This window comes from Bactrocera oleae, chromosome 3 (assembly GCF_042242935.1).
Source record: "Bactrocera oleae isolate idBacOlea1 chromosome 3, idBacOlea1, whole genome shotgun sequence".
Taxonomy (NCBI): Eukaryota; Metazoa; Arthropoda; class Insecta; order Diptera; family Tephritidae; genus Bactrocera; species Bactrocera oleae.
Window position 1 is genome coordinate 87,165,564 of NC_091537.1, and position 21,927 is coordinate 87,187,490.

Below are 21,927 nucleotides of genomic sequence, written 5' to 3' on the forward strand. Positions count from 1 at the left end.
CATTGTGGCAAGCTTAGTATACCCTGCTCAGGGTATAAAAACAGACAGTACCTACGTAATTACACAAGCTGAATTCAATACAATTATGCAGTGGATACATCAAAAGAGAGCAGATTTATTAGAACGATTGATTTTATTCTCAAGATTCTTATATTTATATCTGTTGTTGTTAAATGATAAGACAAGCAACATTAATAGATAGCCTAACTAACGCTCAAGTTTATCAGTACACAAATGATATATAAACACCCATGAATACAAATCTCCAAGCATGAAATTGAATACAATTTTAAAATTAAACGCAGCTTTAAAATGACAAATAACGAAAAGTACAGCGAGGATGCGTTCACATTCCCGGAGTGGTTGAACGTGGGATTTATCAAAAATATCGTTAAAAAAAAAACTTCGTTTATTACGTCACAAATTTAGAGCTGAAACCAGAAACATGATAACTAGCGTTTAGCTTTGAGACAAAGTAACCTATAGAGTGCAGTCGCAGTCGGCGCAAGAGAAGGGTTTATCATTCATATTAAAAGTCGATCGAATCTTTCATGAACGAAAATAAGAAAGAAATTACAGTTTATTCCATAAAGAAAAACCATGTATTCTAAAGTACTGGCGGCAAAACCACTTTTGGACCAAAGTGAGAAACCAATTTGAAAAACAACAAGTAAGGAAGGGCTAAGTTCGGATGTAACCGAACATTTTATACTCTCGCAAAGTCAAATGGTATACTCGTTTGAGATTTCTTTGTGGATTGACTGATATTTTCGGTAGAAGGTCAACTCTAGGCACTGGGGTCCACATATTAAGTACTTAGGGGTTTGAACAGTTTTGGTTCGATTTAGACAATTTTTGGCCGCAAGGTGGCATACTTTAATTGCATTATTCACGCAAAGTTTTACCCCGATATAATCATTGTTACCTGATTTGCATAGTGGAAAGTGAAAGAATCAGATGGAATTTAAAATGGTGTTACATAGGAAGTAAGCGTGGTTGTAGTCCGATTTCGCCCATTTTCGCACTGTAACATAGAAACATGAAAAGAACGATATGCACCGAATTTGATTGAAATCGGTTGAGCAGATCTCAACATATGGGTTTTCACCGAAAAGTGGGCTGTGCCACGCCCACTGACTAATTTTGAACGCGGTTCCTATAAAGCCAATTTATACCATCTCAGAGATAAAATTTAATGTCTCTGGCGTGTTTAGTGCTTGATTTATCGCGCTTTTAGTAGTTTTTAACAGTACCGTTATATGGGGAGTGGGCGGAGTTGCCACCCGATTTCAACTATTTTCTCACCGTCAATAGAAGTGCTAAAAACATTTGCTTCCAGTGAATTTTGTTATTATAGCATTAGCGGTTTAGGAGATATGCACATTAAACCTATTAGAGGCGGGACCACGCCCACTTTTTAAAAAAAATTTTGACTGCAGATGCCCCTCCCTAATGTGATCCTGTGTACCAAATAACAGTCTTGTATCTTATTGCGGAGCTTAGTTATGGCAAGTTATTTGTTTTTGATTAATGGCGTTTTGTGGGCGTGGCAGTGGTCCGATTACGCCCATCTGCAATACCAACCGTCTCACGGTACCATGAAACATGTCTACCAAGTTTCATAAAGATATCTCAATTTTTACTCAAGTTAGAGCTTGCACTGACGGACGGACAGACGGACGGACGGACAGACGGACGGACGGACAGACAGTCACCCGGATTTCAACTCGTCTCTTCATCCTGATCATTTATATATATATAACCCTATATCCAACTCGATTAATTTTAGGTGATACAAACAACCGTTAGGTGAACAAAACTATTATACTCTGTAGCAACAGGTTGCGAGAGTATAAAAACAAAAGATGGACAAAGAGAGTAAATGTTTAACATATTTTGGGAAAATGCTCATCGCCTCCAACACCACCGCGCCATGGTATGTGGTTTTCGAATATTTAGCACTCAAAGACTACAGCACAATTGGCTACCACCATCTTGATTTAGATGAAATATTAATTACCCTGCTTAAACTGACGAAATTGCATGTGGTCAGCTACAAACTGTGCAAAGAGGAGGTGAGATTTCCATCTCGATATTATTTTCAACCAATACACTGATGCGCAACTTTTTAGGAAGCAGATATAATAACTACCTTAGACTAAATATAGTATTAGACTTCTCAAGGAGGTTCTAAGCACACACAATGACTTGGAAACAATTTGTGCCGCACATTCAATCAGTCGTAACATTTACTATTGTCAAAGACGATCTATTTGTATAACGAAGGCAGCATTGGTAAACGAGATGGCATTTTGTGACTTTAAAAAAAAATTACGACAAACTGACTGACGTTATGCTGGTAATCAAAGCAGTTTACTATATAAGTTAAAACAAAATTGGATGGTATTTGCTTTCTCTCTATTCTATGCGCAGCTTGATTATCAGCTCAGCCAGCGATTGATCTGCACTTTGCGTTCACCGTGGTGTTTAGACCCGAATTAAGACGTGACCACCATGATGAGCTACTCTATTTCAATATCGAGAATTTTCAGGATACACTGCACAAAACGGAATACAAAAGACATATTCCGACACATATTGAAATTCGCCAGAAATTGTCAAAACATAGATATTAGGATAAGTTAGGCGGTAATGCTACAAATTCATTCTCTAGATTACTACGAGCTTGTTTATGTTCGTGTGAAGTTTAATCTCCATATATCAATTAGTGTGTGTTTGACAGCTGTTTGTTTACGCCGTGACATGGTCATGCTAGAATGTGACGGCGCACTATCGTGGTGAAAAATCCATAATTTTTCCCCCACAAATTCACAATAGCATTATCTTTGCTAGATTGTTTTACAGTCTCGACGTCATATTGATAAACCCACGTCTCGAAACCAGTAATGATGCATTTGAGGATTGTAGGATTCTCGGCTACGTTGCCAAGCCTCTCTGTTCGACCTCTACTCGACCTCGGTTTTGTAAATGATTAAGGTATTTTGGTACGGGTCTAGCATTGACACACCACATGGCACGTACCTATTTATAACCGTAATTATTATATTTAGCTCTTTATACGAATAAAAGACAATACCAAGTCCGCGGCTACACAACAGAGGACCGAGAAGGAACACAAATTTTGCGCCCGTCTTTTTTATATTTTGAAACAACAAAAAAAATCGGTTGATGCGTTCGCCTAATTCGACCAATTTTCCCATAGCGACAGCGAAATGCGAGCCAGTGTGTTGTCATGATGGAAGAGCAAAAAGTATCTCGTCAAATAAAGAAGTTTTTCTGCAAATCGGCGTCGAATCTATCTAATAATTCTGTATAGTACTGCATAGTAAAAGTCTTGTGATTGCTTTGCTCTTCTGCAAGTAGTCGATGTAGATCACACATTGTGAAAACAAGAAAACTGTGGATATTCCTTTCCAGCCGATAATACAGTCTTCGACTACCGACGAGGGAGATGTGGACTGGAGAAGAGAAGCTGTAAGCTTTTTCACGGATGGGGCGAAGCTAGGTGGGAAGGTTGGAGTAGGAGTAAAGAGCTCACCGTCAATTTTAGAACCACTGTATTGTTTTTCGGGCAGAAGTGGCCGCTATCAAGATGGCGGTAGACGTACTGGCTCTTTCAGAGAGATAAGCATTCACTCCGACAGCAGAGCGTCAATACTAGCACTAGGCTCGCTAACTGTGCGCTGAAAGCTAGTCAAGAAGTGTCTGTCCTCTCTAGAAATAGCACCAAGCTACTTCATCATTTATGCGGTAAGGCTAAAAATCTTGTTGGACGCTAGTTATCTGGAGGAGAGTGGAGTCGAAACCTCTAGGCACTTTGTCCCCGATTGTCCAGCTTTTGTAAGACTTAGGCTGAAACTTCTCGGTAGTCTTACCTTCGGCGAACCAAAAGACAAAGCCGGTACATTACCCGACTCAACAAATTTGTGATAGGCTCCAAGCGCTTTGTATATTTGTAAGGGTCTTATGTTCCAGGTGGAGTTTTTTGGTTACCTTACCACAACCTACTGATACCATATATACATATATGGAAAAATTCTGCTTTTTTAAAACACCGCTATTTTATCAATTTTTGTTTTTTTTTTTCAACCGTATGTCATTGTACGGACAATATATTCTAGAGACAATACACGGAGAAGGTCGGAATTACTGCAGCTGTGGATGACTTTTGTTTAGCCTCCTCGGATAACGCGTGTAACTCGAAAAATATTTAATTGCGTTTTTCAAAAATTTTACTGTGTATTCTTAAAATATATATTTGAATGAAATACAGTAAAATGAAAGATGCAGACAATTTAGGTCGTCGCTTTTATGCCTCCTAAATTGCGGGTGTAATATACATATGTTCATTCATATTCGAAATTAGTTCTTCTTAGTAAGTAGTAATTAAATGAAATTAGCGGAAAAGTTTCGCAAAATAAAAATTCTCAATCGTATACAATAATCTAAATTCGAATTTTTCCGATTGGGCTTTTACGCGCCTTTAACACAACATCATAGCTGTAGCTGGCTCGCAGCAGTAGTGTTTATTTGCCGGCAAATTGCCAAATCTACGTGTGGCACTGCCCTAACGAGAAAGGCTGGTGGCGACGCTGACGTCGATTGGTGGGCGGTTGTGCTGTTGAGTCTGGCAAACCATTTTCATGCATTCAATTGTTTATTTTTAATTATATTTGAAATTACGTATTTTTCGGTGTATTTTTGGCATGCGGTCATTTATCCACATTCGAACTGATGTTTGGTAATTTATTTTTTCGTTTTTGTATTTGGCGATCGCGATTGAACTTTCGATTTCATTTTTAATGATTTATATTATACAATATTTTTAAATGCCATAAATATGCGGCTTTTCTCAACAGTTTCGGTGTAGATACATATGTATGTGTGTATGTAGGTTTAACACACTTATTGTTTTTAATTGATTCTTCTAATGCCAATTATAAAAATATGCTTACCAAATTGATTGCACATAGTATGTATATACATATGTATGTTTGTATGTATTTATGTATTTTATTTCTAAGTCATCTGAAAAGTTTAATGTACTCATGTTTGCTTTATTTAATATTTCTTTGTCCATTAGCACATAGAAATTCCTCTGATCGTGGGGAAAGTTTATTAAAAAAATTCAGTGGCACGAATGAAATTGTAATTAAAAATAATTGAGCAAGCGAAGTAATATTTAACGGCAATTATCTATATGCACTTATATGTATAAATAAATGAAAATATTATATACTTACAGCGCTACTGATAAGCATTAGTCGTTGTTGGTGGTTGTTGAATAAATATCGGTTTAAATTTAAGAAAGCATCTAAATAGCAAATACACCGAAAAGTTATCAACTATTTTTTGTTGTTATTCGGTAAATATTTAGAACGTCTACCTTTGAAATAAATACCTTATCAGCATATTATATATAGAAGTTAAAAAAGTGCCAACTTTCGACCGTCTTATCTTCCAAAAGAATTCTCGATTACTAAGAGATACCATATATTATACAATATTATGTTATTTAAAAATTAAAAAAATTAAATAAAATTCAACCGAAATTATGGGAGCTATCATTATTATTACAACAGCGAAACAACAACAGAATTTTTGCAAAATGCGGATCCACATGGAGCGATAAATATAACTGCTACATAGTAGAAATAACAAAAGCACTTATGTACATATATATGGTGTATGTATAGATAGGTATGTATATCCAACTAACACTTCGGCTTCTATGTGCGAATTTAAAAGTTATTTTATATACTTTTGTGTACACGAGTTTGTTATGAATCATCACATGCTTTATAAGCTCGGCGCATAGTGTGTTAAAACTGAAAGGAAACCAAAAACAAATACATATGGCTACATACATATGCATGTAGATACGTGTGCACATGTACATAGTATAACTAATTATAAATAATTTTATCATAAATGTTAGCAGTATTTCTGCATTGGAATTTAAACTGAGCATGGCAGTAATTAATAAGCAGTAACAACGGGAAATATAATAAGTAAAGTTCACACTATATATTTACTATGTTTTTTGGTATATGCAGTGAAAGGTGCCCCATAAAAATTCCCAAATAAAAAAACATTTTATTGCAAAATCACGTTTTTCACACACACATACTTACATACATATGTAAATATTTGCAAAAGATAAATCACAATACATAATTATTAAGTATATGTTCATAAATTTGGCAAACAGTTTGAGCGCTTGAAGAATACACAAATTTAAATATTTTTGCATCAGGTTTTGCAGTAAAAAAAATAACCAGTTAGTGATGGCGTTAACTGCCTGAAGCATTTGAAATTCGATAGAATTAGGCAGTGAAAAGAATGCCGGACAAATTCTTAAAATTAACGTGTTTGTACACTTTATCTGGGTTAAACAAATAAAAGCTGATATTAAGTGTTCGCATAAAGCGATAGTTCAATTTCAAAAAACATATATGTAAGCATGTTTGTAGTAAAATTAAGAATATAATGAATTTTAACAATTTTTACCTTATAATAATTATAATTTTATTTTGCGGATGTAAAAAAAACTTACCTCATTGATTATTTTTTCACCGGCGTAAGCGGAAATTTATAAAGTACGGAATCAGGAATATGGGGTTGTTTTCTATATTGTTGTTATTATCGTGATATGTTGCTTATCTTGAATTATTGCTTAACTTTCTTTAACACATATATAAAGCTGCTAATTCTTAATGCACATAACAAAGGCAAACGAATTAGCACGTTATTAGTTTTTTGGTATTTTTGGTACGTTAAGCCAATTAGAATAGCATAAGTTACGTCTACATATATAAAAAATTTCCCATTAAAATTGAAGTTAAAGAAGTTATCAAAAGAGGAATGAAAAATTGTAATTTTTTAATTCCAATATGTTTAATATATAACTTTTTAAATAAGTACAATAGCAATACAACTTTGATAATTGTTTCTCTGAAGTTGCCGAAATCGCAATAAAAAAAAAAAATAATTAGACACAATAATTTTCGTAACAATTATTATAAATAGATAAATATATAATTACAGAGTAATCTTAAATTAACAATCGATTTTAACTATTCTAGCGGTTTTAAGTTGGCAACCCTTGAACTGAAGAAGTATTTATTCGTTAGTTACTGCCACTGTTTGCTCCACTCTTTTCCCTTCCATTTTTTCTTTTCCTATTCAACTTATTGTCGGTTTTCCTGTTCCCCTCCCCTTAACATTCCAATTGCTATTGCAAATTGCCGTCTTTGTATTAGAACAATATTTTAATACTTCAGCAGAACACAAAACATTGCCTTCTTAATTAAATTTTACAATATATTGCAACACATTTGCAATTAGTACATTGCATTAACATTACGGCTTTTCATTTAACACAAAAGTTTAAGCTGAACACTCACACATAAGCACTTAACAAAAACGAAGGCAGGTTGGCTGATCACACGCCCCTATATGTACGTACGTTGCTGATAAACGACCAACACAAATATATATTAACATATATATATATATGTTGTTCTTTTTTTTTTAATTTTAGTCAATCACCGAAAGACACTACACAATGATTTATTTCATTTCACTTCACATAAAATTCACAAATTTAAAAAATATGTAGCAAATTCGCCGCAATTAGCACTCGTACACATCAGAGAAAAAACGAAACTGACAACTCACAATTGTACCGATGACAGAGCAATGCACAAAGCAGTCAAAGATGTGAAAGAAGAAGCAGATCAATAGTGAGGTTTAGCTGATGAAAATTCTCACACCCTAACATGACAGAGTTGCTCAGGTATATTATATTTGTGTACATATAAAATATATGACAAAAAGATTAATAAAATTATTTAAAATATTTGCAATATTCCACTCTCGACAGTTCTTTTCGAACGTTTTAGCACATGTAGGAACTCAACTTAATTCAAATGCAACTCTGAACTATTGTGAATAACAGTCTCACTTCCGATAATTTATCGAATCTATACATATTTTATATTAATTTGATATAAAGCTAAGTTGCCTCCAACTTAAATATCAAATGAAAATTTAGAAAAAATATTATTACTTACATTTGATAATACTCTTAATTTAATTATTAATTTTTTTTCTTTCCTATTTGTTTCATGTTTACCGGGTGACTCCAGTTACATGATTATAATTTTGACTACCGGAAAAGGATATTCCATGTTTCAAGACGGAAATGTTATAAAACCTTTATCTAACCAAATTTGCTCTTTGTAACATTGCGATTTACACGAAACAAATTTAGCATTTTTCATCAATAGCCTTAAAGTAAACACACATAAACGCATACAACAACTAATTGCAACCATCTTTAAATTGCAGTTATTCGCCGATAATTACGTGACTGTCATTTCAATTAATTTCTGCCTACTTTTCTTACTTACTGCAGCTTTTATTTCGTTTATATATATTGTTTGCATATATCAACACATTGAGTAATAAAAATGTGCAAAAAGAATGTTTAAAAGCAATCACGCTAATATTATTAAGACAGTAATTAAATCAAATAGTGCGAGGTTTACATGCTGATTGTAATTTCTTTTGAAGTAACTTTATTAAATACATACATAAAAGTTTTTATTTATGCAAGTGTTTATACTATATGTATGTATTTACATTCTATGATTTGGTGGGAAGAAAATATTTCAAAGAATTAAGTAATAACAACAATTACATACAGACTGCATATGCTACTTACATGCGACGCAATCGCCATGACATTGCGGTTAGGTTTGATTCGCTGCCAACTAATAAGCAGGCAGACCAACTGAGAAGCAGGTGTGCGAAGAAATTGAGCATCAATAACGACGTAGTGTCTAGCCACATAGTACATATATATGTACATAGAGAATGTGATATTCCGTATGTTTGCATTTTTCTGCAGTTCATACACATATACTTACATGTGTATATGATATATGTATATCGTTAATATTTTTGATATAAATCAGTAGTAATTATGCAATTGCTAGATGTTTACCACAAGTTCCCGTCGGTTATTGTAAAAGTGATATATGTTAGGAATGTTTTTTTTTTAATTTTTCTTAAGAAAATAATACATACACTCGCATACGAATTTTGATTGTTTTTATTCGTGATTTCTTTATCTTCTATATTTCGTATTTCGATTTCAATAAGATGCGTGATTGGTTGTGTATCGCATTTAATAGCATATAAAATACACTACATAATTTACGCAAAAATTTTCAAATAATATTACATACATATTTCGCCTGTTTTGCATATTACATTTTTTTTTGTTTTATAAAATTATATTATTACAAATTATGATAATAATTTCAACTAAAAACTAACAATTTAAATAATATTATGATAATAGCAGTAGATAATAATCAATAATTAATGTAGAGCACACAATTTGCAAATTTTTAAATAAAAAAAAAACAGCTGCATTGCTTCACAAGCACATACACACACACACATTATGCGTTAGTGTAAAGCGGTCTAAAATTTATAAACAAAAACAGATCAGGTGTTATTTTTTTCTATAATTAATCAACAGAAATTACCAGCAATTTTCAATAAACAAACAATGGTTTTGCAATATAATTCAAAGCGAATCATATTTGTAGTGGAGCGGGCGAGCGGTTTAGAAGTAATTGGGTTTTAATGATAAAACAATATATTTTGGGTACATTGAGACAGCAAATGAAGTGTAGCATAACAAATTGTAGAATTACAAGTATAGCAAAGTATTAACGCACATTAACACCTATGTTTTGTCAAAAATAAGGTGAAATGTTAAATGTATAATAATTGAATTATGGCGTGATCTGCTTTAGAAATTGCTGAACGATGTACTTCGAAAAATATGTGAATGTATTAAACATAAACGGGTTTTTCGTACATGTTTGCTGTTATAATCACGCAAATGATAATAATTTTTTATTATAGTAAATACGAGTATGTAAATATGAATGTAAGTTAATGTAAATGTTAAATAAGCGCCGTAAGAGTATAGAATAAGCATATAGTTTTGTGATTGTGTTACGATTTCATAATAGCATTTACGAATACGTGTTCCTATAAAATGTACGCGTGTTTACTATTTACTATATATATATGCATAAAGGCTTATATATATTTCTTTTTGTGAGTCTACGTATGCAATAATTTAAATTAAGTTTAAACAAATGCAATATTCGCTTAATTGCAACGCACTATGAATGCTACAGCAATTAGGTAACAGCCAAGCAAGCAGCAGAGATGAGTGGGGCTTAGAGTTTAGTGTTTTAAATGTATTTCAAAGTTTTCGTTTTTGTTTTTTTCTGAAAATAAACGCCACACTTAATTTAAATGCACACATGCACACACAAATTTATACAGTTCATTTTTATCATAAATAATATTTTTTTTTTGCTTCACAAAATTATTTTTGCACTCATTGTTGTGCACACTCTTAATGTTGACCATATATTTCGGCGTTTGGTTTAGCCTATGCTTGTTTTTCTGTGTTGTCATTAAAGCTATATATTGTACACATTATATATTTAATATTATTTAATTTAGCTTTCATTTTATATGTATTGGTGTTTGTTTTTATATGCGTTTAATTAGCTTAATTCGATTACCTTAGTAATATGTTTTTGTTTTGTGGCAATTTAAATTTGTTTACAAACTAAAAGTTTGCTAATATCTACAAGAATTCGTAATGGATCTAATTATTTCACATTGTTATGGATTTTACTTGTGGCGTATGAGTGTGTGTGTTTCAAATCTATGCTGGGCAAGAAAATATGCCGAAAATTTTGCCATGTTGCCGCATATTAGTTCAAATTTTTGCTTTAGAAAAATGTATTATAATGAAAAACATATTGTTTTTTTTTTTTTTAATTTGAACTAACATTTGGTTTAGATTTGGGCGCTACATGTTGAGTTGCATATAGCTTATGCCACCAGCAGCACAAACTGACTGTTTATCGCATTACATGTATGTAGCGAGCCACTTTAATTGTATGTACACTGTACAGCAGTTTAATCGCAACTTTTTGCAAAATTTTCCATTTCTAATATTTGCCACCATATATTTGTTCGTTTCATTCGGATTTCTTGAATTTAGCTTCCATACTAATGCATTTTTTATATATTGCATTTATCTCTTTGCTCCACATATCGAATTGCTTACCATTTTGACAGATACCGCGTAGAAGGCAGCAAAGGGCCGCCTTAGAAATACATTGTGATAAAGTAAACGATAATTGCCACCACCACGACACCGTAAGCCAGCAATTGCTTGACCATATGCGTTTGCGCTTGTGTACCGGATTTCAGTAGCAGCTCCGCCATCTCGTTGCGTAACTGCAGATTGTCGTTTTGTGTCTTCTCCAATCGCTCTTTGTACACGATCAGCTCCTCTTCGCGTTGCAAAGCACTGCTATTTAAGGCCGCCAAATCATCATGCAGCTGCGTTTCGAAATCGGACTCCAATGTACTCGCGGTGTATGGCTTATTATCTGCGTTTTGCAATTCAACGTCGCTTCGCTCAGGCAATGTGCTAGCCGTTTCCTTGACCCTAACTTCGGTTGACAATTCGGCTACGCTAACGGGTACCTTCGTTTCCGCGTCACTGTGTTCGTCAAGTGCGGCGCGTTGTTGTTCTGCTTGCAGTTGTACGTTTTCTACCCTGACCGCACGTTTATCAAGCAATAACTCGAGTTCCTGTTTTTCTTCGCAGGCTTTTTGCACAACTTTTGATAATTCAGCGAGTTTTTCTTTGTATGTGTCACATTCTATTTGCATTATTTCAAGCGTATTTTGTGCGTCACTCTCGACTTGCTCTAGCTTAAGGTTTAATTCCTTGATCTGTCCTTTATAGGCGCGCACTTCATCCCTTAAAGTCACTTCTTCGCCTGCTATAACGTTCGCAACGATTGTGGACGGTGTAGTCACTGTGACGCATTCTTCACTTTGCGCTTCATCATTCGCTGTTTGCTCTGTTTGTAATTTATTTTCAACCAAATCATCTTCATCCTCAGCAGCTTCTATTAGTGGCTTCAAAGTATCTTGTGGTATCAGCTTATTGGCCGAAGTGGCACTGGTGTTGAATGACGGTGCATAACTTTGGAATTGTGTTTGCACCGTGATCGCAGGTGGCGGTGACAGCTCCTTTGCGTCTTCGATCAATGCTTTCTGTAACTCATGTTCGTTCAGATTGTCACATATCTCTTTGTATGCTTCACTCAATATGGCTACGCTACGTTTGAGTAATAACAATTTCTGTTCATTATCCATGGGTGCGCAGCCCCCTTCATTGCGTGTTTCTTTTAAAGCCTCATTTTCTGTATCTGCAGCATTGTGCTCTGTTGTATTAGCACAAGGTGATTTGTAGAACTCTTTTGACATTTCCGTCTCCACCAATTGACATAAAATGTTCTGTACGCTTTGTAATTTATTTTTCGATTTTTTATATTTTAATTTTATATCCTCCATTGAGGTACCAATACCACTTTCGCTATCGATGACGACATCGTTTTCAAGTAATGGAAGATCTTGTTCGTCACTCGAATCCGACTCATTACAAATCGCCTTAAAGATATCAATGGAACCTTCTTTTTGGTTCAAATCCGAATTTTGCAGCCATTTGAGTATTGTGGACTCCTTGGCATTGCTTTTTTGCTTATCCTCTTTTTGTGAAACATCAGATCTGGACGTACTGTTTAAGACCTAGAGAAAAGCGGAAGATACTTGGTATATTTTTCGTATATAAAAGCAATCAAAATTTTAAAATGATGTTATCACACAATTTTTTATATCCTGAACAAAGTAAGTTAAGCCAGAAATAAACGTCGGAGACCCTAGAAAGTATATATGTATGTATTACTTATATAAATGATCAGCATGACGACCATATCAGTCTGTCTGTATATATGCGAACTAGTTCTTCAGTTTATGAGATATTGACCTGAAGTTTTGCGCACGTCTTTTTCCCACCGATAAAGCAACTCATTTCGTCGTCGAAACCGCCGATATCGGACAACTTGAGCATATAGCTGCCATACAAACTGAACGATCATAACCATGCCCTTGTATGGAAAACTTTTTTATTTGGCAATATATCTTTACGAAATGACACGGATTATAACTTAAGGCAACAGTATAATCTCCGAGGAAATTGTTAAGATAGGACCACTATAGCATAAAGTTGCATACAAACTGACCGATCAAAATTAAGTATCTGTATGGAAACTTTGATATTTGTGAAGGGTGTTTTAGCTTCGGTGCAACCGAAGTTAACTTTTTTTTTTGTTTAAACATCACCGATCTTAAATTTTTTACCTCCTTTTCATCATTGCTATGCGAGAATTGTGTTCCCACGCCATTCATTATCTCAAGGCTTTTCGTCACTCGCGATGAACGCAATTCTTTGTAACTAGAATCTTTCTCATTTCCATCTTCCTTGTGTTCCCCATCACCTTCATCAAATTTATCTTCATTATCTTCATTATCGTCGTTTTCTTCCACTTCATTATCATCGTCGTCATCATCTCCCAAATCCATGTCGCCTATAGCTGCGTCTAGCTTCTCAATGGCCCGTTTTTCCTCCTCATCTACCAGTTCAGCACGCTGCAGCATGAATTCGGAAACACGGCGTCGCAAATCATCACATTCCTGTTCGCGTTGATGCAATTTCTCGGACATTTCAGCGAGACGATGTTCTTCTTGCTCTTTGATTTCTTGTTGCTTGCGTTCCGCATCTTCTTTATATTCATTGTAATCGGTTTCGAGTCGTTGCAAACGCGTATTGACATCCTGCAGTGATTGCTTGGTATTCATTATTTGATCGCGTAAGATTTTACATTCACCATCCGAGTTTGCGTATGCTAATTCCATTTTTGAGAGCATTTGCAGTGCATCACAACGCTCTTGGTAGACTTTGCGTAAGGCTTCTTTGGCTGTAAGTTGATATGAGTTTTTATCTTCGAGCAATTTTATTACCTTAAATAAAATAGAAACCAAAAATATAATTTTTGCAAGAGAATTTATATATGTATGTATATTTATAATTTGAATATTAATATTTTTCACCATAATTAAGTACCTCGTTTCGCAGTACGCTCTCTGGCACATTTTTTTCCATAATTTGCAATTTCTTCTCGAGCGAATTGATGCGGTGCAATAATTGGTCCTCGGCAATGAGCGACTGCCAGCATAGCGCCGAATTCTTACGCGTCGCATCCAAAACATTTTGTATATTGAAAAGTTTCGATTTAAGCGCCTTCTCACGCTGCGAGACCTCTTGCATGTACAAATTCAAGCGATGCATTTCCTCGTAGCTAATACGATCTTCGCCCGAGTACTGTGAACGTTGTGCAGTCGCATCGATTGATATCGCTTCACGGCCGTCCGGCAAGTACAGCTTTACAAAAGCAATAATACAGCCATGCACCTCTTTGCGTGAATTCTCTAGCACATCAACGCCAAACTTGACAATATCACCGAAATGCAGCTCTGCCGCCTCAGTGCCAAGTTTGTTTTCATTAATGAATGTACCGTTTGATGATTTTGTATCCTTCACCCAAAATTTACAATCATCCGTGTACCATAACACGGCATGATTACGTGATAATACCTTACAATCGAATATAGCATTCGATTCGGATGCTTTACTCTTTGCTATCAGACGACCCACTTTACATTCGATGTTTGGTGTGAGGTTTATGGTACGTGTCTGGAACGGATGTGAGTTGGCCTCGCAGAGGAGTATGATTTTCGCTTGACCATTGTTTTCTGCCGTCTCCAAATTCATACTGGCATTGCTGCTGGTACCCACATTTTGTACGGCATTGCTACCATTATTTGTTATATTCGTTTGTGCCTCCACCAAACCGCTAACGAAAGCTGTGCCTAACTCTTTCGCAGCCTGTCCAATATCCATGCCTATTGTGTTTAGAAAAGTATTTTGTAGATTACCCACCGCTGCATTGGCAGAGTTGACATTATTGCTAGCATTCATAACGGATTGAAGTGCGCTGCTTAACGCTTGCGGTGTAATGGGACTGCTGAGTGGCAAATTACCGCCCGACAGCGCAGTGCCTGTGGTAATAGTAACCGCTTTCGATTGACGTACAATGGGTGATTGTAGGGTGCTCGCATTTGAACTTGGATTCGAGTACAAGTTGGCATTATTGGTGCTTGTGTTACTGTTTGATATTTGGGCTGAACTCTCATTGGCATTTGTAATGCTGCCATTCTCACCGCTATTGTCACTAATGCTGGAATTAATATTGCTATTGGCATTAGCGGTATTCGCATTCGTATTTGAAGTATCACAGTTCAACACTTCCCTATTATTATTGACAACTTCTCGTGTACTAGACACCTCATCGTTCGCTTCGTTATTTGCGGCAGGCAGAATATCGTTGATATTATTTTTTAGTTGTTGCGCTAACTGCTCTTGTTGATCATGCGATTCACTATTTGGATTTTCAGACATAATTTCGTTATTTGCGTTGGCAGTGCCCGTTGTTGTTACTGGTGCTGTAATTGGGACTGCTGGAATTGCTGTATTATTAGTGCTGGTGATCTCTGTCGTCCTTGCAAGAACTTCCGTTGTGCCTGCGATGTCGCGATTACCTGCGTCTGTTGTGTTAGTTGCTGTTGCTGTTTGTGTGCTTCCCGATGTTCTCTTTTGTTCATCTTCGCTATTGTTGAGCCATTCGTTGCTGGCTAAAACCATACCTGGAGCGAAAATTGTTTAAATCACAATAAGTTATAGAAAATATATTACAAAATAATAAACATAAGTATGTGCGTAAAAAACATTTCAACTCATCAGCAATATTGAAGCAGTGATATGACGTTCTATGTACACACATAAATTTCATTAAGTGCAGTAAGTGAATTGCAGTTAAAAAATTAAGTAGCAAAAAGCACCAGGTATTAATTTAAAAAATATATTTTTTCAGCACTGCTGGTTGTCAAATACAATTTTTTATTTTTCTTTTTTTTCTTTAAATATAAACATTACTCATCGAGTGTTATATGTGCTGCTTTTAGAAATAAATCATTTATGAGCAAAGGTATGCATAGTTAGTAAGTAAACGCCGCCATTTGAACACGTTGTTTTGTTTTTTAATGAATCGAAATTTATTAGAATTAGAAATTCTAAAATCGAAATTGATACAAACAACCATTATATAAACAAAAATCGTGCTTCAAAAAAGAAAAATTAACTCAGTAAATTGACCATTTGTTTATTTAGGTTAAAATTTTCAGGTTATGTTTTCCAAACATAAAGTAAAACGATTATTATGTGGATTTTATTTCTTTATAATTGATTAACAAATTTAGTATAAATCTTAAGTTAAATATTATCAAATTGATAAATATTGGTTATTTTAATTAACGTGGTTTATAGATTCTACGCTAAAAATTATAATTATGCATATGTACATACACATAAATTTATAGTCAGCACAAGCTGAACGTGTTGCATGCTCACGTAAAGTAAACAAACTAACAAGTATCCATACAATGAATACTAGAGGCAATAACCCAGAAACTCTTGAAACATATTGCATTTTCAACAAATAATACTTCACAATGAATTGCTTTCTCACACAAACCATTGAAATAAGTTGGGAAACATATTTCTTTAAAAATAGCAAGAATGTCTGGTAAAATTATGTATGCATATACTTGTGTTTACATATATTGTTGTAAGAATATATTTATATATACATATATGTATGTACATGTTAAATTGTAAATATATTTTTTATATGGTAAATGGAGCTAGTTTTTAGATTTAATTATTTAATTCGAAGGGTAAGTATTTTTACATGATTAACCCAACTGATTTGTGTCATTTATATTTGATTTCGTTGTCAACAAATCGAAGACCAATCTTATGTTAAATTATACAAACTTTTTTTCGTGAAGTGTCAGCGAAACAGCAACGTTTGAAAATCATATAAGTAAATTAAGCTTTGAATAACTAAAAAAAAATACGATTTCTATAATAGTCAAAATAATATTAAAAAAATTAGCATATAAATACACTATGTTTGGCACAGCACCTTAACGTACATATGTATGTCAAATAGCTCATAACTGTGCATCAATAAAAACCAGAAAATACATAATGGCAACGTGGACACCAAAAACTAAGCTAGAAATGAAAAAAAGGCATTAATATGCAATAAGTATCGATAACATCCAATGACGAAAGAAAGAAAGTTGTATGGAGAGTATAATTGAGATAGAATGAGTTTCTGATTAAATTTGAAGCAAAATACAATTTGAAAATGTGTTCAATAAAAAAGCAAACTAATGTTGTTCATAAATGTAGCACCTGCATATTAATGTTTGTAAAATGTGAGTTATAGTGGTTCCCACTTATGGCGTGCAATGTGAAGCGACAAACACGCTGTGCGCATACACTGACCAGTTCCATACCAGCAAAACTGCAACTGCTACAGACCCGCTTTTATGCAGCAAATTGCATTTCTATTACACTCTAGTCACTATATATGTTTTTGTTATGTATTTCGTTGCTGCACTCCACCCGTGGCTTTTGGTACGAGTCGATTACACTGACACAATGGTACTATGGCTATAATGTTAATGGCTCCGCAAGACAATTTGACCGAGTAATCACTACACTGTCGTTGACGAGTAGCGTTTTACTGCTGCACAAAATGACAAAGTAGAAATTCTTTATTATGCGCAATTAACGAATATTTAAGAGGCGACTAAAACACTATTGGTGGCGGGGATATTCACTATACAAAAATATGCTCGGTTTGGCACTTCTGTGCTTACTTATTCCAACTCCAGTTATAAGACAACTTATGCACAACACACCAAATTAATATATAAATTAATTCAACTTTAAATTGCTTAATTGAGTTTAATTGCACTTGTGACACAAACGTCGTTATGGGCAACTGTTCGCTGTTGTTGCCCTTTTGTTATCTCACTAACTGTTTTGCCACAGAGTTTCTACTTCATCCATGTTTATCTTTCTTGGTTGGTATATAGGCACTTGGCACTTTACGGCTATATTTACTGTATTCAATTTTTTTCTTCCTGATTTAAATATATTTTCATTGCCTATATTTTTTCGCATTTCATATAATCGATTGTATTTCTTTTCTTTATTCACGCTCGCTTTTTAAACCTGACAATCTCGTATTTCGTTTTCTATTGTTCGCTGTTCCTTTATATTCCCGCTGCTTACTCCTCACCGACGTCGTTGATTCTATATGGCTGTTTCTTCTGCCTGCCCTGTCCACACAACTACTTTTGCTACAACAACACACATAATATCTACATGAACACACACTCACCTCACAAATCGTTTGCAAAACTTTGTTCGCAATTAATTAGAAATTTTTTTTAATTAAATTAAATTTTGTAACTGGATAACATTAACTGAATGTATCGCATTTAAAACGTAAAATTATTCTATTTATTCGTATTTTTTAATTCTTATTATATTCACAGGAATTTTTTCAGTCGTTTCGTGCAGAAGAGAAGAAATTGATTGAAAATCGTAACAAAGTGTTGCCATATTGTCAATACAACTTGAAGTATGTGATAAGATAGTTGTTTTTTATGGCTGCGACTAAAACTTATTGCGTGGAAAATCCTTTCGCCGACTTTTAATAGGTCAACTTTGATTTTAAAGTTTCGTAAGTATGTATAAAAAGTCTATTATACTATTAAGATCTTTTTTAAGTTTTTCAATATAAATTTTATTATATAATAACAAAATAAAAAAAATCTCTGAAGTTTCGTAAGTGTATTGCAACCATATCATAACCTTGAAAAGCAAAATATATTATCATATTTATTATACAAACATTTTATTTAACAACAACATTTACAAACAATATTTATTATTGAAACAATTTTTAAATTTTATACAAATTACAAAATATTGATGGATGTGTACACGCTATAAATCTCTATGCATCCCATAAAAGCCATCAGCTGATTTTTGTTTACATCGTGTTAGAATTTAATTTTCACAATTGTTTTGCTGCAAGATGCTTCGAGCCAAATTGCTATATTTATGTAAGGTACAATAACATAATTAAATATTGCTTTCCTGAATTCACACATTGTAATTTTCAGCGATCATTTGCTACGCATTTGACACCAAAACAACAGGAACTTATGGCGCGTGGTCTACCTAAAAAAGCGCCACTGCCAGGTGTTACGAATATAGTGATTGTAGCTTCTGGAAAAGGTGGTGTAGGCAAATCCACTGTAGCCGGTATGTGACATGCTAACTAGTGCTCAAATAATATTCTATATATTGTATATTATTTATATTTTAAGTCAATCTGGCTGTTAGTCTTGCAAATATGGGTAAACATGTAGGATTATTGGATGCAGACATATTTGGACCATCTGTGCCTCTAATGATGAACATACATGAAGAACCTTTAGTTGATGAAAATAATATGATGATACCACCAATTAACTACGGTGTTAAATGTCTATCAATGGGCCTGCTTGCCAAACAATCGGAGGCAATAATATGGCGTGGTCCTCTCGTAATGTCTGCAGTGCAACGACTTTTAAAAGGCGCAGTTTGGTCTCCACTTGATATACTTATTGTGGATACACCACCCGGCACAGGTGATGTACACCTTTCACTTGCTCAAAATGTGCCAATAGCCGGCGTGTTATTAGTTAGTACACCACAAAGAGCAGCGTTAGAAGTGACACTGCGTGGTGCACAAATGTATCGTAAATTGAGCGTACCGATTATAGGCTTGACTGAAAACATGGGTCATACCATTTGTGGCAATTGTCAGACGCGAATGGAAATTTTCCAGAATGCAACCGATTATTTTACTAAACAAATTGGAACAAATGTTTTGGCATCCATTCCATTAGATGGAAATATTACAGAATGTTGTGATAATGGTGTACCTTCTGTAATTAAATATCCAGAGACAGAGTATGCAAAAAGTTACCAAAAATTAGCAGAATCTCTTGTGCAGGCGCTGCAGAAGAGCGCAACCGGGGAGCAGGAAAATAAATAATATTTTTATGTTTTAATTTATTAACACAATTTTATTTAAGAAAAGAAATTAAGACTTATTTTTCTTCTGCTTTTTCATTTTTTGCATCGCTTTGCGATGTGCATATTTTTCACGACGTGCAATAACTTCTTTAAACTTTCGCTTTGTAAAATTTTGCGCAGCTTCGTCCTCTAGCAAGTCATCCACTAATGAACGTTTTTTGTGACGTGTTCCACGCTCGCTGTAGTAATCCAAAGGCGAATGTTGTACAGTGCCAATCTGAAATTGCCACATTATGTTTATTAATTGTTTTTTAAGCCTAAATACGACTTACTTGGAAATATTTTGGCAGGACTTTCAGATCATTCTTCTTGTAGAAATGCTTAGGATCAAGTACGGAGCGCATTTGGAGTATTTTAAGCTCATTCGTTGTTTCTTCTGTCTGTTCTGTAGCTGGTAGGTTATACCATCCAGGACCTTTCGTTTTAGAGCGCTCAACCTTTGCAGAAAGAATTTATTAATAAATAATTCTAATAAATCAGCGCAAGCAATAATACTTTTTTTGAACATTCAGTTTACTAAAGAAGTCATCAATGTGTACCTTAAGGCATCTCGGAAGATTTCATGTTATATATACATATATTGACAAAACAGTGCGTTTCAAAAAATTAATTAATGTGTGTTCCAAATTAAATCATCGGCATAAAACTTAATTACCGTTGACAGTCTAATATTGTAAACATTACTGTCCCGCCGGCCTTACAGCAGTTGTCACAAGCTCTGACACAACTGCTAAGATTACAACGGGTGAAACTATTGTTTTGCTTGCGAATTATGCACGAGTCTTTAGATGAAATCTTCTTCAAACAATGCGAAAAGGCAACGACCACACTATTTAAGTAGCAGCTTAAGATGTCGAATATATCATCAGAAGATTTGTGTTTTATATAATTTAATTATGTTCACTGTACACAGTGAATAACTTACCCTATTAATTTCCCGTTGTTTCTTTTTAGTAAGGAACGGTAGTTCTTTTAGTCTACCAAAACCAGGTACTAATTGTGATTTCGCCATTTCCTTCTCTACATCAGTTTTAACTTGATGTTCTACATCAAACTTTCCGGTCCTTGGATTGTAATCGGAAAAATCCATTTTATTGTAACCTCTTTCGGGAATTTTTATAGGTTTTTCCTTCATTTGCAAGAGGACCGAATCAATTCTTTCAGTAAGTTTATCTAATTTTTCTTCAATATCACTTTTAGGTGTATGCAGTTTTGCCAGTTCCTCTTTGATGATTTGTGAAATGTCAACGTTGGGTGGTGGCAAACCTGAAATTAATTTGTACAATGAATTGATTTTGAAATTCTATACTTTAATTTAATTACCAAAGTAATCATCATCTTCAACATCATTTTCCCCTTCTGCTTCTTCGTTGACCGCTTCAAGACCTTTTCTGACGCCTTCTTCCAAAGTACGCCATTGTGTATTGCTTTCAACTGTAGCGGTGCCATGTGATGCACGTTCTAGCAAATTTGTATCACCAGCGGTATCCAAAACAAATAAAGACATTTTTAAATTTGTTATAAATATAAATATTTACATTGAAATTTGGAAATATTAAAATAAAATATTCACTGCCAAACACGCGTGAATTTGGAAAACGTTGTGTAAATGAAAAAACATAAATGTCAAAAATGAAAATGCTGCCAGATTATTTAATTAAAACATACAAATATAATAAGTTTAAAGTTGGAGAAATAATTTTTTAAATCATACGTTTTATTCTAGGTGTTTTTTTTTTCTTTCTAAAAATTCCATGTTACGTAAAGTTAAGAGGTAAAAAAAAAGAATATTTTTAATCAGTTAAGTAATATAG

General features: G+C 34.2%; 4 protein-coding genes, 1 non-coding gene and 1 pseudogene across 15 annotated transcripts in view; 2 read left to right on the top strand and 4 right to left on the bottom strand.

Annotated features, from left to right (window-relative positions):
* LOC106616148 (serine/threonine-protein kinase GL21140) overlaps positions 1-7,662 on the bottom strand; it is a 55,673-nt gene extending 48,011 nt beyond the window's left edge. For 2 of the 4 annotated variants that reach the window (XM_014232661.3, XM_014232679.3), the window contains exons 1-2: positions 7,428-7,591; positions 6,578-6,827 (exon numbers count right to left, since the gene is read on the bottom strand). In XM_014232661.3, the coding sequence (XP_014088136.1) occupies positions 6,578-6,582 (5 nt within the window). In that variant the 5' untranslated portion in view covers positions 6,583-6,827; positions 7,428-7,591. Of the gene's footprint in view, positions 1-6,577; positions 6,828-7,427 lie in introns of all 4 variants that reach the window. The other 2 variants (XM_036359792.2, XM_036359789.2) reach the window with 2 other exon arrangements.
* On the top strand, positions 1,905-2,636 carry LOC138856455 (uncharacterized; annotated as a pseudogene).
* A 1,465-nt stretch (positions 7,663-9,127) lies between the features above and the next one.
* Positions 9,128-18,510, bottom strand: Slmap (Sarcolemma associated protein). 6 transcript variants are annotated; one of them, XM_036359784.2, is made up of 5 exons: positions 18,363-18,476; positions 17,459-17,702; positions 14,111-15,750; positions 13,348-14,007; positions 9,128-12,735 (listed from the first exon to the last, which is right to left on the bottom strand). In XM_036359784.2, exons 3-5 carry the CDS (start codon positions 15,746-15,748, stop codon positions 11,239-11,241), a joined length of 3,795 nt encoding a protein of 1,264 aa, XP_036215677.2. In that variant the 5' UTR covers positions 15,749-15,750; positions 17,459-17,702; positions 18,363-18,476; the 3' UTR covers positions 9,128-11,238. The 6 variants fall into 6 exon arrangements, with proteins under 6 accessions (XP_036215677.2, XP_014087318.3, XP_014087325.3 ...); XM_014231843.3 differs by lacking the exon at positions 17,459-17,702 and having other exon boundaries at positions 18,363-18,510; XM_014231850.3 differs by lacking the exons at positions 17,459-17,702; positions 18,363-18,476 and adding an exon at positions 17,836-18,074.
* A 57-nt stretch (positions 18,511-18,567) lies between these two features.
* On the top strand, positions 18,568-20,130 carry Nubpl (NUBP iron-sulfur cluster assembly factor, mitochondrial). 3 transcript variants are annotated; one of them, XM_014231936.3, is made up of 4 exons: positions 18,568-18,707; positions 19,002-19,097; positions 19,153-19,294; positions 19,360-20,130. In XM_014231936.3, exons 2-4 carry the CDS (start codon positions 19,065-19,067, stop codon positions 20,070-20,072), a joined length of 888 nt encoding a protein of 295 aa, XP_014087411.2. In that variant the 5' UTR covers positions 18,568-18,707; positions 19,002-19,064; the 3' UTR covers positions 20,073-20,130. The 3 variants fall into 3 exon arrangements, with proteins under 3 accessions (XP_014087411.2, XP_014087427.2, XP_069963234.1); XM_014231952.3 differs by lacking the exon at positions 19,002-19,097 and having other exon boundaries at positions 18,583-18,707; XM_070107133.1 differs by lacking the exon at positions 18,568-18,707 and having other exon boundaries at positions 19,012-19,092.
* LOC106615614 (deoxynucleotidyltransferase terminal-interacting protein 2) lies at positions 20,075-21,725 on the bottom strand. Its single transcript, XM_014231924.3, has 4 exons — positions 21,437-21,725; positions 21,039-21,379; positions 20,386-20,550; positions 20,075-20,330 (listed from the first exon to the last, which is right to left on the bottom strand). Exons 1-4 carry the CDS (start codon positions 21,618-21,620, stop codon positions 20,121-20,123), a joined length of 900 nt encoding a protein of 299 aa, XP_014087399.3. The 5' UTR covers positions 21,621-21,725; the 3' UTR covers positions 20,075-20,120.
* LOC118680428 (small nucleolar RNA U85) lies at positions 20,692-20,876 on the bottom strand. Its single transcript, XR_004975970.1, has one exon. It is a non-coding gene; the product is annotated as a small nucleolar RNA U85 (small nucleolar RNA).
* Positions 21,726-21,927: the final 202 nt, after the last annotated feature.

Coding starts and splice junctions, on each gene's coding strand:
- Nubpl (XM_014231936.3), top strand. CDS start 19,065: ATGCTTCGAGCCAAATTGCTATATTTATGTAAG. Junction 19,098..19,152: donor AATTGCTATATTTATGTAAG/GTACAATAACAT, acceptor TGTAATTTTCAG/CGATCATTTGCTACGCATTT. Junction 19,295..19,359: donor AGGCAAATCCACTGTAGCCG/GTATGTGACATG, acceptor TTATATTTTAAG/TCAATCTGGCTGTTAGTCTT.
- LOC106615614 (XM_014231924.3), bottom strand. CDS start 21,620: ATGTCTTTATTTGTTTTGGATACCGCTGGTGATACAAATTTGCTAGAA. Junction 20,551..21,038: donor AACAACGGGAAATTAATAGG/GTAAGTTATTCA, acceptor CTTTCTGCAAAG/GTTGAGCGCTCTAAAACGAA. Junction 20,331..20,385: donor TCCTGCCAAAATATTTCCAA/GTAAGTCGTATT, acceptor TGGCAATTTCAG/ATTGGCACTGTACAACATTC.
- Slmap (XM_014231843.3), bottom strand. CDS start 15,748: ATGGTTTTAGCCAGCAACGAATGGCTCAACAATAGCGAAGATGAACAA. Junction 14,008..14,110: donor AGAGCGTACTGCGAAACGAG/GTACTTAATTAT, acceptor ATTTTATTTAAG/GTAATAAAATTGCTCGAAGA. Junction 12,736..13,347: donor ATAGCAATGATGAAAAGGAG/GTAAAAAATTTA, acceptor GCTTTTCTCTAG/GTCTTAAACAGTACGTCCAG.